The 15,132-nt window shown below is 36.2% G+C and overlaps 1 protein-coding gene across 1 annotated transcript; it reads right to left on the bottom strand.

The window, feature by feature from the left end:
- Positions 1-348: 348 nt before the first annotated feature.
- Positions 349-14,696, bottom strand: LOC133639854 (caspase-6-like). The gene is made up of 10 exons (XM_062033510.1): positions 14,676-14,696; positions 12,749-12,893; positions 12,457-12,616; positions 12,180-12,224; positions 7,961-8,003; positions 7,745-7,894; positions 7,598-7,674; positions 4,238-4,413; positions 4,024-4,165; positions 349-890 (listed from the first exon to the last, which is right to left on the bottom strand). The coding sequence occupies exons 2-10, from the start codon at positions 12,755-12,757 to the stop codon at positions 655-657; spliced, it is 1,038 nt and encodes a 345-aa protein (XP_061889494.1). The 5' UTR covers positions 12,758-12,893; positions 14,676-14,696; the 3' UTR covers positions 349-654.
- Positions 14,697-15,132: the final 436 nt, after the last annotated feature.

The following is a 15,132-nucleotide window of genomic DNA, read 5'->3' on the forward strand; positions in this document are numbered from 1 at the left end:
TTACCATAGTAACTAATTACATGACCATAGTAACTAGATGACCATAGTAACTAGTTAGATGACCATAGTAACTAATTAGATGACAATAGTAACTAATTAGATGACCATAGTAACTAATTAGATGAGCATAGTAACTAATTAGATGAGCATAGTAACTAGTATATCATGCAGATTCCAAGCATGTAAAGACTTAGTATAGTTGAAGGTCATTATAAAAGATGAGTGCACATCATAATGGCAGCTACACTTTACATCTTAGAGATATAAAAAAATGATTTGGGAATGTCAGGCGGGCCAGATTGAAAAGCTCCACGGGCCGCATGTGGCCCCCGGGCCTTCATTTACCCAGGTCTGCTTTACAGTATGTCTGACACGACCCATTCATAAGCAGTTTTATATTAAAACAACGGGTCGCATGGTGACTATTGGGCGGAGTTGCTCAAGAGGTGAGGTCACCATACTATTGACTACTATATTGTGGTGTGCAATAATTGACTGGACTGGAGCGCAAATACTGGACCCGACGTTACGTCACATTGGAAACCGTTTTTTTCCCTTTGAATTACCCATAATTATTCCAACATCATTGTCATGTCAACTAATGGACTGGTCAGCCGTATGCCGTTCAAGTTTCCACAAAAACGTGGAGGCGGGTTACTTTTTGGGGTGGAAGTAGAGCTTCTTGGTGAGCATGGAGGCGAAGCACGGTACCTGCTTCTTCCCGATGGCCTCCCTGTCCCTACTGTTCAAAACACTCCTCATTGACACTTTGCGGTTGACCAGCGTCAGGAGTTCCGTGAATTCCAGGGACTCGCCGAACCTCTTAAAGATCTCGCAGAGGTCCTGGATGTACCACGAGCCGTTGACGGTTTCCCGGTGGGAGTAGTAGCCTTGATAGGGGACACAGAAGACATTAAGGGTAAGCATGGACCGTTTATCAGCGAACAATATTTGGCATTTTGACATCAATCGATATCAGTGAAGGGACTTGAGAGTTGGTGGAAATACGACCACATCACACCAACTCTCCAATCCCTTCACTGGCTTCCTGTTCCACTCAGGATTGAATACAAAGTCTCCCTACTAACCCACCAGTGCCTCCATGGAAATGCCCCCCGCTACCTCAAAGAACTACTCACCCCCAAATCCTCCACACAGGCTAACCTCCTCCAACCTCCGAAGACAAAGCTACGAACAATGGGAGACCGTCTGTGGAACGCTCTCCCTGACCACATGAGGGCACCACAGACTGTGGATGCTTTTAAAAAAGGCTTTTTTTTTTAGATATATGCATACTAGTTTTAGCTATTTGGCTGTTCTAGTTTTTGTTTTAATTCATTTTTTATTATCTTTTTATTTCTTTTAATACACTGTAGCACTTTGAGGTTGTTTACTCAATGTAAAGTGCTTTTTACAAATAAAATCTATTATTATTATTATTATTATTATCAGCCTTTTATTGGTACCGGACAATTATTTTCTTCCTTCTACAACTACAACAGAAATACATCAGCAGATACAATATATACACATATGATAGCAGTATTTAGTATCAAAACAACTGTGACGAGTACAAAGTACCCCACCCTCCCCCTTTTCTCTCCTTGGAGTGCTGATTTCTGGCAGCACATCTCATTTGCTTACAAGAGCTTCCTTTTTTTTTTTGCAGGGAATTCCAGTTTTTGTCCTTCTTTCCTGGAGCCTTCCTCCCGTTTTGTGTGTTTTCGGTACTGCAGCGATCGCAACACTCGCAGCGTGGGAGTGCCGCAAGTTTTCATGTTCCGTGACTCAATCACATAATCTTAAATATCAGATGTATCTGGATGTATCTGATATTTATATAATACGTTAAGAAGTCGTTTCTGTAACATCCAGAAATAAATTGTCAGCCAGCTTAAAAAAAGTCTCCCCTATAAGCTACGTCAGAGGTGTCAAAGTGGTTTTCACTGAGGGCCACATCGCAGTTATGTTTGGCCCCAGAAGGCTGCTTCTAACAGTTAATACTATTATTACACAACTTTGAATGCATTTTATTAGTAGATGTTTTTTAAACTAAAATGTAAAAAAAAATATGGTAAGTTGCAATAATTTCACCTCAAAATTGAGTGTATATTACTGTAAATGGAAAAACAGTACTGCTGATTTTATGGTTGAAAAAAGGCAGCTCAGTTGCCAGAATTTTACTGTAAAATTGACATTTGTTTTTTTACTGTATATAAAAAAACACTGCAATTTTACAGTAAAATTTCGGCACCTAAGATACCAGTTTTTTACCGCAAATCAACAACTGTAGATTTTTCGGTGTATTACTGTTAATGCCAAAACGACACCACAGTTTATTAACGTAAAAGAAGTACTGTTTTTTAGAGAAACATTTTGTGAATACCACAGTCAATTTCACAATTTTACCATGAAATCTATTGCTACTTTTACATTGCACAATTTGATGGATAACTTGCTTTGAAATCTTTATTATTAGTATTTATTTCTATTTAAAAAAGGGTAAAATGTTTGATCATGTATTTTAGCATAATTACACAATATTTAATTGAACATAATTTGCGATTACATGGAGTACATATATTTTGTTTCTGCCAAAATAGAAAGAAAGAATACATTTAGTAAAAAAAAGTAACAGTACTTTATTGATACATATTATTTCCAGGCTTTCGAGGGCCAACTAAAATTAAGTGGCGGACCACAACTGTTTGTTGACACCTGTGAGCTATCTGATCCCAGAATTACACTGCAAAAAGTGAAATCTAAGTAAGATGAAATATCTCAAATAAGGGTGATATTTGCTTATTTTCTGTCTGATAAGATCATTCTTCTCACTAAGCAGATTTGATGTTAGAGTGTTTTACTTGTTTGAAGTGTTTTGCTCCTAAATGATGTCAGTAAGATATTACAGCTTGTTGCTGAGATTTGATGAGCTATATTGAGTAAAACATGCTTGAAACTAGAATATCAACTGTTGTGTCATCAACACTCACAAGTAGAAAACTACTTTTTTAAAGTCATCATTTCTTATTTCAAGCATGAAAAAATAAATCATGACTTTGACACAATTGTGTCTCATAATTAAAACAGATGACAGCCAAATGCTGTTTTATTTTCAATGAAACAATAGAAAATAGGTACTCATATAGTAGTACAGTTGGCACAGTACAGTAAACTGACAGTTAATATTTAAACATTTTACATGTGACATTTCTAACTATTTTGAACAGAAATAGTTCATGCACATTCAGATAAATTATTTAAAATTATAATTAAATTTGTTGGCCGGGGTCCGGGCTGTATATATGCGCACTAATTGACTGAAAGAGCACGCACTTGGCGCGATGATGTCATGTTATCCATGGAAAAATGCATTTTTAGACAATATGATTTGCCTGAGCGGCTAGGAGACCCCGAGAGTAACAAGCGCTTGCCTTGTTGCCTTTCCATTAAGAACAATAAACTAGTTTTTAGTATAAGTTTGCTGCTTTCAAGAAATGTAATGCCGAGTGCATATCATTATGTCAAGATAATGGCACTAGCATTTACTTCATTTAAGAATATTTTTCAACATATTGAGCAAAAATGTCTCTTTTTTTTTTCTACCAAGAAAAGTGCACTTGTTATTAGTGAGAATATACTTATTTTAAGCTATTTTTGGGTTCATTGAGGTTAGCTAATTTGACTTGTTTTGGAAAGTCTTGACAAGCCACATTTTCTTGTTCTATTGGCAGATAATTTTGCTTAGTTCAAGTAAAATACCCCTCATTTTTGTATTTTTTTTTCTTGTTTTTGAACACTGACTTTTTGCAGTGTGTCGGCCGCGCCCGGGAATCATATCAGCTCAGATATCGGTTATCGGCCTCCGTGACTACGAATATTCAGTGTCGGTATCGGCCCAAAAAAAGGATGGTCACGTCTTTCAAAGGCAAATTGTAGGTCTGCTGGAGGGACTTCTAGACTTGGTAGGTTAAGTATTCCCAAAACGGAACATGCTTGAGTGTTACGCAGCGGTCGGCTCACCTTCCGCCACAGAGTAGCACATAATGAAGTCGGCTCCAGCCGGGAGAGTGTGGACGGCACTGGCGTCCACCATCACCTTGTTCGTCTTGACCTCGATGTCCACCTCGTCACAGGGTTCATCGTGCTTGTCTCCACGGCACGCCTGGCGGGGAGAGAGAGAGAGAGAGACGTATTTGAACTAAGAGCGCTAACAGATGCAGTTAAAGCGCTGTACCTGCAACACGAAGATCTTGGGTTTCCCGACTAGACTTCTGCACTTGTCTCCTTTGAAGAGCGTGGTGATGTGCTGGATGCTGATCTTGCCGTCGTACGTGTACACGTGCTCGTCCTCGCCGTGGCTCAGGAAGATGAGCACAAAGCAGTCCGCGTCCGAGTGGTCGGCCTCGGCAGCTGGGGGAGCATCGGGTGTTGTTTGTCAAACATGACGGCGAGTCAAGTGGAGATATTTTGTTAAAGCCACTAAGTGATCTTTTATTTTGGCAGCCATTCATAGACAGCCAGGAAACCAACATAAAAACACAAACAATAGGAGTATTAGGTTCCTCCAAGACTGCACTGCAAAAAGTGAAATCTAAGTAAGATGAAATATGTCAAATAAGGGTGATATTTGCTTATTTTCTGTCTGATAAGATCATTCTTCTCACGAAGCAGATTTGATGTTAGAGTGTTTTACTTGTTTTAAGTGTTTTGCTCCTAAATGATGTCAGTAAGATATTACAGCTTGTTGCTGAGATTTGATGAGCTATATTGAGTAAAACATGCTTGAAACTAGAATATCAACTGTTGTGTCATCAACACTCACAAGTAGAAAACTACCTTTTTAAAGTCATCATTTCTTATTTCAAGCATGAAAATAAAAAATCATGACTTTGACACAATTGTGTCTCATAATTAAAACAGATGACAGCCAAATGGACTTTGCTGTTTTATTTTCAATGAAACAATAGAACATACATACTCATATAGTAGTACAATTAGTGAGAATATACTTATTTTAAGCTATTTTTGGGTTCATTGAGGTTAGCTAATTTGACTTGTTTTGGAAAGTCTTGACAAGCCAAATGTTCTTGTTCTATTGGCAGATAATTTTGCTTAGTTCAAATAAAATACCCCTTATTTTTGTATTTTTTTTCTTGTTTTTGAACACTGACTTTTTGCAGCGTAGTCATTGTCAACAATGGTTATTTAAAAAATCTGTACTTTAAATTGTCTTTTGGTGTTTCTTAAAAACCTTTAAGTTAGCTTCATCGATACCTTGTAATCAGCTACAATGTTTACGAACAAGATGTCCTCTCAAAGTTGTCTTGGATGTTTAATAAAACTCAAACAATAGGTACGTTAGGTTCTTGAGGACTTGCAATTGGCAACGATGGTATATAAGTCGCAGTTTTTTCCATAGTTTGGCCGGGGGTGCGACTTATACTCAGGAGCGACTTATGTGTGAAATGATTAACACATTAGCGTAAAATATGAAATAATATTATTGATGTCATTGACGTAAGAGAGTAGACGTATAAGATTTCATGGGATTTAGCGATCAGGAGTGACAGATTGTCTGGTAAACGTATAGCATGTTCTATATGTTATAGTTATTTGAATGACTCTTACCATAATATGTTACATTAACATAGCAGTTGGTTATTTATGCCTCATATAACGTACACTTATTCAGCCTGTTGTTCACTATTCTTTACACATTTTAAATTGCCTTTCAAATGTCTATTCTTGCTGTTGGCTTTTATCAAATACATTTCCCCAAAAAATGCCACTTATACTCCAGTGCGACTTATATGTTTTTTCCCTTCTTTATTATGCATTTTCGGCCGGTGCGACTTGTACTCCGGAGCGACTTGTATCTGAAAAAGAGGACATGTCCGGTGAAAAGAGATAGACTGACCATACGTCCTCTTTTCACCGGACATGTCCTCTTTTGCGGAGCTGTCAGGGCGGAGTTTCTTAAATGCCTCAAATGTCCGGCATTTGGAGTTAGGGTTGCGTGTATTTTCAATGTACGTTCAGGGTTAAGAAGGGGTTAAAAACAAAAGAAAGCATTGGTGAGGGAGGGGCAGAGACAGAGAGAGAGAGAGAGTTATGATAAACGCGCATGCGTCGCCAGGCTCTGCTTTTTATCCATAGATTTATCACATTTAATTTTTTATTATCTATAGCAGGGGTGTCAAAAGTGTGCCCCGGAGGCCATTTGCGGCCCACAGCTAATGTTTTAAAGGCCCACGGCACATTCTAAAAATACTATTCAAATAAACAAAAGCATAACAAAAGTGAAATAAAAAAGCTTAAAGGTTAAATGTCATTTAGAAAAAGTTGCAATGTTGACTAATAAAACAAAGCTGGTTTTTTTTCTGTCAAACTGTCATTGCTCAAAACATAATATTGAATCAAAATCAATGTTATTATGAATTATTGACCTATCCAAGGTTCCCATTACTTCACATCAAATATTACACTAAGAAAAATATTTTTGGTGGAAGATTTTGCAAATTTGGTAAATAAATAACCCAAAAATTTATATTTTGTTGTTTTCTTACTGTACCGAAAATGAACCGAACTGTGACCTCTAAACCGAGCAGTGTTTCCCACACATTCATTTTTCTGTGGCGGCCCGCCACGAAAGAATTAAGGCCGCCACAAATAGATTTATTTTTTGTGTCCTGTCCAGCTTCTCAGGCAAATCATATAGTTGATGTAGATGCCCATATCGGCTGTTCACATTTACTTTACAAAAGAGAAGTGTAGGATCAAGATTTTTGGAGGTCTTTGTTCAGTGGATCAGATGTTTGATGAATCTTTGTGTCTATCTACCACCACTACTGTTTATTTGTTACTGACTGTGGCAGGACACCTCTGCCTCTGTTTCACTTTATGTTGCTGGTAAATAATATGCTTGTAGTAGTAGGCTGAAGTTAAATTATTTAGTATGCACTAATTAAAGGGGCAGAGCTCTAAGAGACATTTTAGCTTTTATATTTTATAAGATATATTTTTTGTAAGAACCACAATTAGTAAATATATTTCAGTGAATAAGTTATTGTTCAAATCTGTATATAAATATGTACATAAAGTGTTGTAATTATATTGTAAAATGGATGGATGGATGGACGTTTAAAACAAAACTGTTATTATTAATTAGTAAGTATACATTTTTTGAACCTTTTTAGAGAAAATCACATCATTGTAGTAAATTATGCAAATTACTCGATGATGTCATGGTGACCACGCCCATAGCCACGCCCCCACCGCCACAGGTATCTTGGCAGTTTATAGGAATCACTGCCGAGGTATGTACCGAACCGAAATTTTTGTGTACCGTTACACCCCTAATATTTACAAAACTCATACCAAAACACAAACAATAGGTTCTTAAAAGAACTTGCCAAAGATGATTAAGAAAAAATGGTATTCACTAAAAATGATACGTTGGCTTCATTGAAGCTGTAATTGTTTCAAAGTTTTACAAATAAAACTGTAAATTGAAGTGCCATTTAGGAAAACACATACATGGAGTTCTTCAATCAGCCAAAAGTGTATTTTATGTTTACAAGTGAGAAGTGATCACCTTCATGGATTTTCTCCAAGACTTCCTCATTTTTGTAGTTTTCGTAAACCTTCACCTCAAAGTTTAGCGCCTTCAGCCTGGAAGAGACCAAAATACAGCGTGATGCATCGCAGGAAGCTAGGGAAAAAAAGGAGAGATTTACGGTACCTGATCTCTAATTTGTAGCGGTCCATGTCGGTTCCGTGGCGGTCGTTCAAGCCCAGACGCCAGAAGAAGCGCTCCTGGTTGAAGATGAGCGCCAGGCCTCGACGTTGGTAATCCATCTTGTACTCCTGGCGGGGGTCCAGAAGCGCCTCGCTTTGGGAACATTGAACATCGCTCAATGAGAACCAAAAGGTGGACGTATCGAACGGTGAGGTCTACCTTGTGAAGGCGTCCGTCTCCGTCAGATTCAGGCTGCGTGTCGCTGAAAGACGTGACATGACGACAATGAACACATGACCACATTGCACAAGCGGGGGTGGGAGGGGGGTGTTGTCAGACGCCAACTACAGGTGCACAATAAGCACAAGCAGGCATTGTTGGGCCAGCTTAGAGTCCTGGCGGCCTTCAATAGATGGTGGAGAAAGATGACACCTCACCCAGCTTTTTGTTTTTTACAAAAAGAGCTGGGGTTTTTTTTAAAATATACGTTGCACTGAAATTAAATGACAACACCCCCAAAAGGATTACAAAATATTACCCACTTTTTAATTTAAATGACATGAAAACCATTTTAATACCTCCACCATGGCTTAAAAATGTACACAAAAGACGAGCCCTTTATAAAAAGGTCCCTATTTGGTCATCTGAATTTAAAAAGGCAAAAGAACCATGTAAGGTAAGGACAATATTAAAAAAATTATACTTCAATACATTGAAAACAAATGTACTTGTAATATAGTGTAAAAATTAATCTGTAATTTTTAAAAATTTTAAACATTTTGATTTATTTTAATTCAATAAATTGTGGACGCAGTCAGATTCAGATCCAGATTCAATTTGACTTGACACGTGTAGACAAACACATATACCGTGTATTAAAAACATTTAATATTATATATTAAGACTAGGGATGTCCGATAATGGCTTTTTGCCAAAATATCCGATATTCCGATATTGTCCAACTCTTAATTACCGATACCGACATCAACCAATACAGATATATGCAGTCGTGGAATTAACACATTATTATGCCTAATTTGGACAACCAGGTATGGTGAAGATATGGTCCTTATTTTAAAAATGTATAAAATAAAATAAGATAAATTAATTAAAAACATTTTCTTGAACAAAAAAGAAAGTAAAACAATATAAAAAACAGTTACATAGAAACTAGTAATGAATGAAAATGAGTAAAATTAACTGTTAAAGGTTAGTACTATTAGTGGAGCAGCAGCACGCACAATCATGTGTGCTTACGGACTGTATCCCTTGCAGACTATATTGATATATATTGATATATAATGTAGGAACCAGAATATTAATAACAGAAAGAAACAACCCTTTTGTGTGAATGAGTGTGAATGGGGGAGGGAATTTTTTTGGGTTGGTGCACTAATTGTAAGTGTATCTTGTGTTTTTTATGTTGATTTAATTAAAAAATTACAAATTAAAAACAGATACCGATAGTAAAAAATAATACGATACCGATAATTTCCGATATTACATTTTAAAGCATTTATTGGCCGATAATATCGGCAGGCCGATATTATCGAACATCTCTAATTAAGACTTAGACTTAGACTAGACTTAGACTTCCTTTTTATTGTCATTCAAATTTGAACTTTACACTACAGATAAGAACGCAATGTTGTTGCATTAGCTCATGGTAGTGCAGCATAAAAGAGCAATAAGGTGCAGATAGAAATAAATACATTACTGTACAGATAAATATATTGCACTTTTGCATATGCATCCACTTGTATGGATGTATGTTATATTGTCCAGCCAGTTAATCCATTTTGGGGGGGAATTGAGGGGATAATTATAATATTAATATTATTATACATAATAAAATAAATGACTAAACATATTGAAAATGTCTTCCCTATAAAAGGGTTAAAATGAAATTGCCAATGCAGTCTGGCTCAGATATGGTTTACAACTGGTGTGACACAAATTGGGGCTATTGACAAACATATTAAATATAATATACTGACACAAACATAGTCTATTAAGATTCTGAGTACAACTATAATTAAAAAGTTGCATTTATCTTATTTTGCATAAATTAGCGGTGCAATTTAGACCAGGGGTCGTACTTATCAGGCTTCTTAGAGTGCCATTTTACACTTAAGTCCTGAGAATTTGCGAAATGTAGTCCTACTCTCAAACTTAAGAATAAAAGCTTTTTATCAACGTTCTTAAGTCTAAGAATCACTCCTACTCTCCACGATATTTAAGAGACCTTCAGAGGTGTCTTAAGTGATTAGGAGTTGCCAGCAGGGGATGGCACTGAGGCGAGAGAGACGTGCGCCAACGTTCAGGGAACGGAACGATGTCCTGGATTTGTTTGATGACGAGCAGCTGATCAAACGGTATCGTTTAGACAGAGCGGGTATTATTTTTGTCACAGATTTAATACTTTTCGATTCCTTGTTGATTTCTGCATGTGTCTGCAGTGGGCTAGTATATATAGAGCCACCCACACCAGTTTCAAATTAGTTGCCTAATTAATGAATTGGAAAGAAAATGTTATGAGAGTAGCGTATGTGTGTGGCCGTGAGGTGAGTGACGTCAGTGAGTGTGTGGGCGAGAGAAGAGAGGGAGCGGTAGCGTGAGTGCCGGCGGGGACTAGTTTGTTTTGTATTATTTTGTAGTTTATTGTCAAAATATACACTCCCATTGTCCACTTAAATATTTCCAAGATATTTCTTTATTCTTAGACAAGGGATTCCCTTCCGTGATTGGTCATTTCTATGGACACAGAAATGACGTCACCTAAAATTGCGTTTACGGCACATAGTAATGTCGTAATTCAGCTCTGAGTGTGACACTTAAGATTCAGTCCTACACTTGGCTGAAAGTGTGAGTAAGACGCTTGATAACTAACTTTTAAGTGCAGCTTTCAGCGAAGAATTTATTTACTCTTAAGTCAACTCTTAGCAGACTTCTTAGGAGTCATTCTAAGAAGCTTGATAAGTACGGCCCCAGATCTGGATTAAACTTGGTTGGACACATACTGTGTCAATACACTTATCACTTTTCATTCAAATAGGTGAAAGTTAAACTGATTTGATTGAAAACTAAATACAAAATTGTTTTTATGTTTAAACAATTTGGGCTTTTTTTTTTTTTTACAACTCCATCAATAATTCATTATTTTGGTGAATTGTATTAATTATATAAATAATACACTTTTACAGTATTAAAAATGACAAAACAGTTAAATACAGACAAACAATATAATTTGTTCCATCGTGTTATATTGCAGGAAGTGATGATACGAGCATATGTTTATTGATTTATTACATTTAAAAACAATTGTTATATAATAAGATAAATGTAATAAACGTAAATAGTTCATTTACAATTTTAGCAATCTTGCAGGTGAACCGCGAGCATTTAGAGCAGACCTGGGCAAATGAAGGCCCGGGGGCCACATGCGGCCCGTTGAGCTTTTCAATCTGGTCCGCCGGACATTCCCAAATATTTTTTTTAGATCTTTAATATGTATAGTGTAGCTGCCATTATGATGTGCACTCATGTTTTATAATGACCGGAAGTCTTCAACTATACAACATATTTCAATGCTTGGAATCTGCACTTTTGCATGATATTTTAGTGACTAGTGTTGTCCTGATACCAATATTATTTTGATACTTTTCGATACTTTTCTAAATAAAGGGCACCAAGAAAAATTGAATTATTGGCTTTATTTTAACAAAAAATCTTAGGTGTGGCGGACCGGTACTTTTCAGAGGCGGTATGGTACCGAATATGATTCATTAGTATCGCGGTACTATACTAATACCCGTATACCGTACAACACTACTAGTTACTATGGTAATCTACGTCACAGCAGCTCAGACGAGGCACCAAGCAGTGTGGGTGGGGAGCGTTTCCACAGAGCCTGAAATGTGGGTGTCAGGGACAGATGCGGAAGGAGATTTTTACAAGAAAGTTCTAAAGCTTAGTGATGTATCACATATATCAGATTGTAGATGTTTGTTGGTTTTTTTACCCTTCACGTTCATATTTTGCTGTGTTTGTTGCATGTTCTCAATATTCAGGGTTTTATCGTTCATAGAAAAAAATAAAATTCCATTCCGTTTTTAAGGCGGTCTGTCATAACATTTTTAGCAATCAATCAGACTTTATTGTGAGGTTTTGTATTAGTTTTCCTAAAAATAGATATACCGGCCCCCAGACACATTTATTTCTCTAAATGTGGCCCCCGAGTCACAATAATTGCCCAGGCCTGATTTAGAGTGTACTTTACACTGAATCATCAGGTATTTAAACAGTATACACAGGGCTCGTTGAGTTAGTTAATCATTAAAAAAAGTATATTTGTTTCACTTTCGACGTCTTTATCTTTTGCTTAAAATAGGAGTTGTAGTCTGTTTTAAACTTTAAAAAAAAAAAAAAAAAAGCTTACCTGTGCTGTCTGTGGTGGTTGTGTTGTCCATGGCGACACGTTTTGCTTAAAAAGGAAAGAAGAAGAAATAATTAAGATTTGGAAAAAAAAAAAAAAAGTATCTTCATGCTACTTTTTTGAAACATTGAAAAAGGCGTGACCGTTGACAGCGTTCACACGTAAACAGCCAGCCTACAACTTCATTGTCACTTTTCACGGACTCACAAGTGTTTCTCCGTCCTCCCGCAGACGACAATGTAAGAATATATTTAGTCTCGATGTCGTAAAGAAGTTTTACCTGGCCGGTTGTCTCCTGTCACGTACGACATGTTTGCACCTTCGTCCTCACTGAGGGACTCACTCCCACAGGCCCCGCCTCCTCCACGCTCATTGGTCAAGTGGCGGATAACGATTGGCCGCCACGTCTGCCAATCAACACGCTCTCCTCCGCATTGGCCCTACATAACCCACACTTCAAACTAATAACGTGTAATAATTACACACACAAGTACATCTGAAACAAATATAGCTATTTGGTTTGTTTACAAGAGTGACGTGGGGTTTCACATAATGAAGGACAAGTTACAAACTTGAATCATTCCCTTTGTCTCCTAACAAGGCTTCTTCCTTCCTGGTTTCCTCCTGCTCGTAAGGACTTCCTTGGCGTCACTTTCCCCACTTGTCTGACTTCAAGGCTCGACTTCGTCCTGTCTCCTTCTCGTGTTCTCCATAGTTCTTTGATAAAACGGGAGATAAACATAGATTCACTAATTACAGACCAGTGTCACTGCAGTCACAATTTTCTAAAATAATTGAAATAATATTTGTAGAACAATTAGACAGTTTTATTGAAAAGAACATGCTGTTGAGTGCAGGGCCGGCCCGTGGCATAGGCCGTAGAGGCAAATGCTAAGGGCGCCGTCCACCAGGGGGCGCCACGCCAGTGCCACAAATGTTGGAGAAAAAAAAATAAAAAAATAAGTTGGTACTATTATTTCTAAATCCAAAAAATAATCCCACGTTAATTAAAATGCAAAGTAACGCCTATTTAATAGAAATATTATTTGTTACAACATTACGCCCCCCCTTTCACTTATTAACAATATTAACTATATGTGTTGAACATGCTTGTATTATCATTAAACACCTTTAATGTATTAACAATATTAACTATATGTGTTAAACATGCTTGTATTATCTTTAAACACCTTTCACTTGTTAACAATATTAACTATATGTGTTGAACATGCTTGTATTATCATTAAACACCTTTAATGTATTAACAATATTAACTATATGTGTTAAACATGCTTGTATTATCTTTAAACACCTTTCACTTGTTAACAATATTAACTATATGTGTTAAACATGCTTGTATTATCATTAAACACCTTTAATGTATTAACAACATTAACTATATGTGTTAAACATGCTTGTATGATCTTTAAACACCTTTCACTTATTAACAATATTAACTATATGTGTTGAACATGCTTGTATTATCTTTAAACACCTTTCACTTATTAACAATATTAACTATATGTGTTGAACATGCTTGTATGATCTTTAAACACCTTTCACTTATTAACAATATTAACTATATGTGTTGAACATGCTTGTATGATCTTTAAACACCTTTCACTTATTAACAATATTAACTATATGTGTTGAACATGCTTGTATTATCCTTAAACACCTTTCACTTGTTAACAATATTAACTATATGTGTTGAACATGCTTGTATTATCTTTAAACACCTTTCACTTATTAACAATATTAACTATATGTGTTGAACATGCTTGTATTATCATTAAACACCTTTAATGTATTAACAATATTAACTATATGTGTTAAACATGCTTGTATTATCTTTAAACACCTTTCACTTATTAACAATATTAACTATATGTGTTGAACATGCTTGTATTATCTTTAAACACCTTTAACTTATTAACAATATTAACTATATGTGTAAGGAAGGGATAGTAGTTCTTTTAGAGTTGGGACACAATGGACAGATTCCGGCCAGAGAATCCTTTAATCATCTTTATTGTTGATTTAAATGTGTATGGTTGTGTGTGTGTGTGTGTGTGTGTGGTCTAAACAAATAGAGAAAAGAGGAAATATTACAATCCAATTATATACTCATTAATATGCAGCAATATACATGGATATGCATACATAATATAACATAATATAATATAATATAAAAGTGTGCATAACAACAACATATATACTGCATTTAACTATGTATGAACTTCCAACAAGTTTCTAAGCTTCAGAGCCATACATGGCGATTATGTGGTCTCTGTCGCCATCTAAAGGCCAAACTCCGCCATCGCAGTTGCAATGACGTTAAATAAACTGCACGTAAATGTAAACGCCGTCAACGAGACTAATTATCTCTCAATCGACCCAAAAACAACTGATCTTAGCATACAATGCACCAAACATTTGCAGAAGTAGCAAGGCACGACAGTCAGTTCAAATGCTGTAACAGTATGTGACAAAACTTACATTTAGTCGTCAACGCACACAAGGCTGGCTGCCACCACTGATTGAAACCGGCTATTCTGACAAAGACGTGCTTTAAAGGGGAAATGACGTCACAGATTGACCTATCAACCTAAATGCATAGGAACATTACAAAACTGGTTAAAGGCACACAATAGGCTTTCGTACAATATGTGTTAAACATACTTGTATTATCTTTAAACACCTTTCACTTGTTAACAATATTAACTATATGTGTTAAACATGCTTGTATTATCTTTAAACACCTTTCACTTATTAACAATATTAACGATATGTGTTGAACATGCTTGTATTATCATTAAACACCTTTAATGTATTAACAATATTAACTATATGTGTTAAACATACTTGTATTATCTTTAAACACCTTTCACTTGTTAACAATATTAACGATATGTGTTGAACATGCTTGTATTATCATTAAACACCTTTAATGTAT

Source organism: Entelurus aequoreus, linkage group LG22 (genome assembly GCF_033978785.1).
Source record: "Entelurus aequoreus isolate RoL-2023_Sb linkage group LG22, RoL_Eaeq_v1.1, whole genome shotgun sequence".
Lineage (NCBI taxonomy): Eukaryota > Metazoa > Chordata > Actinopteri > Syngnathiformes > Syngnathidae > Entelurus > Entelurus aequoreus.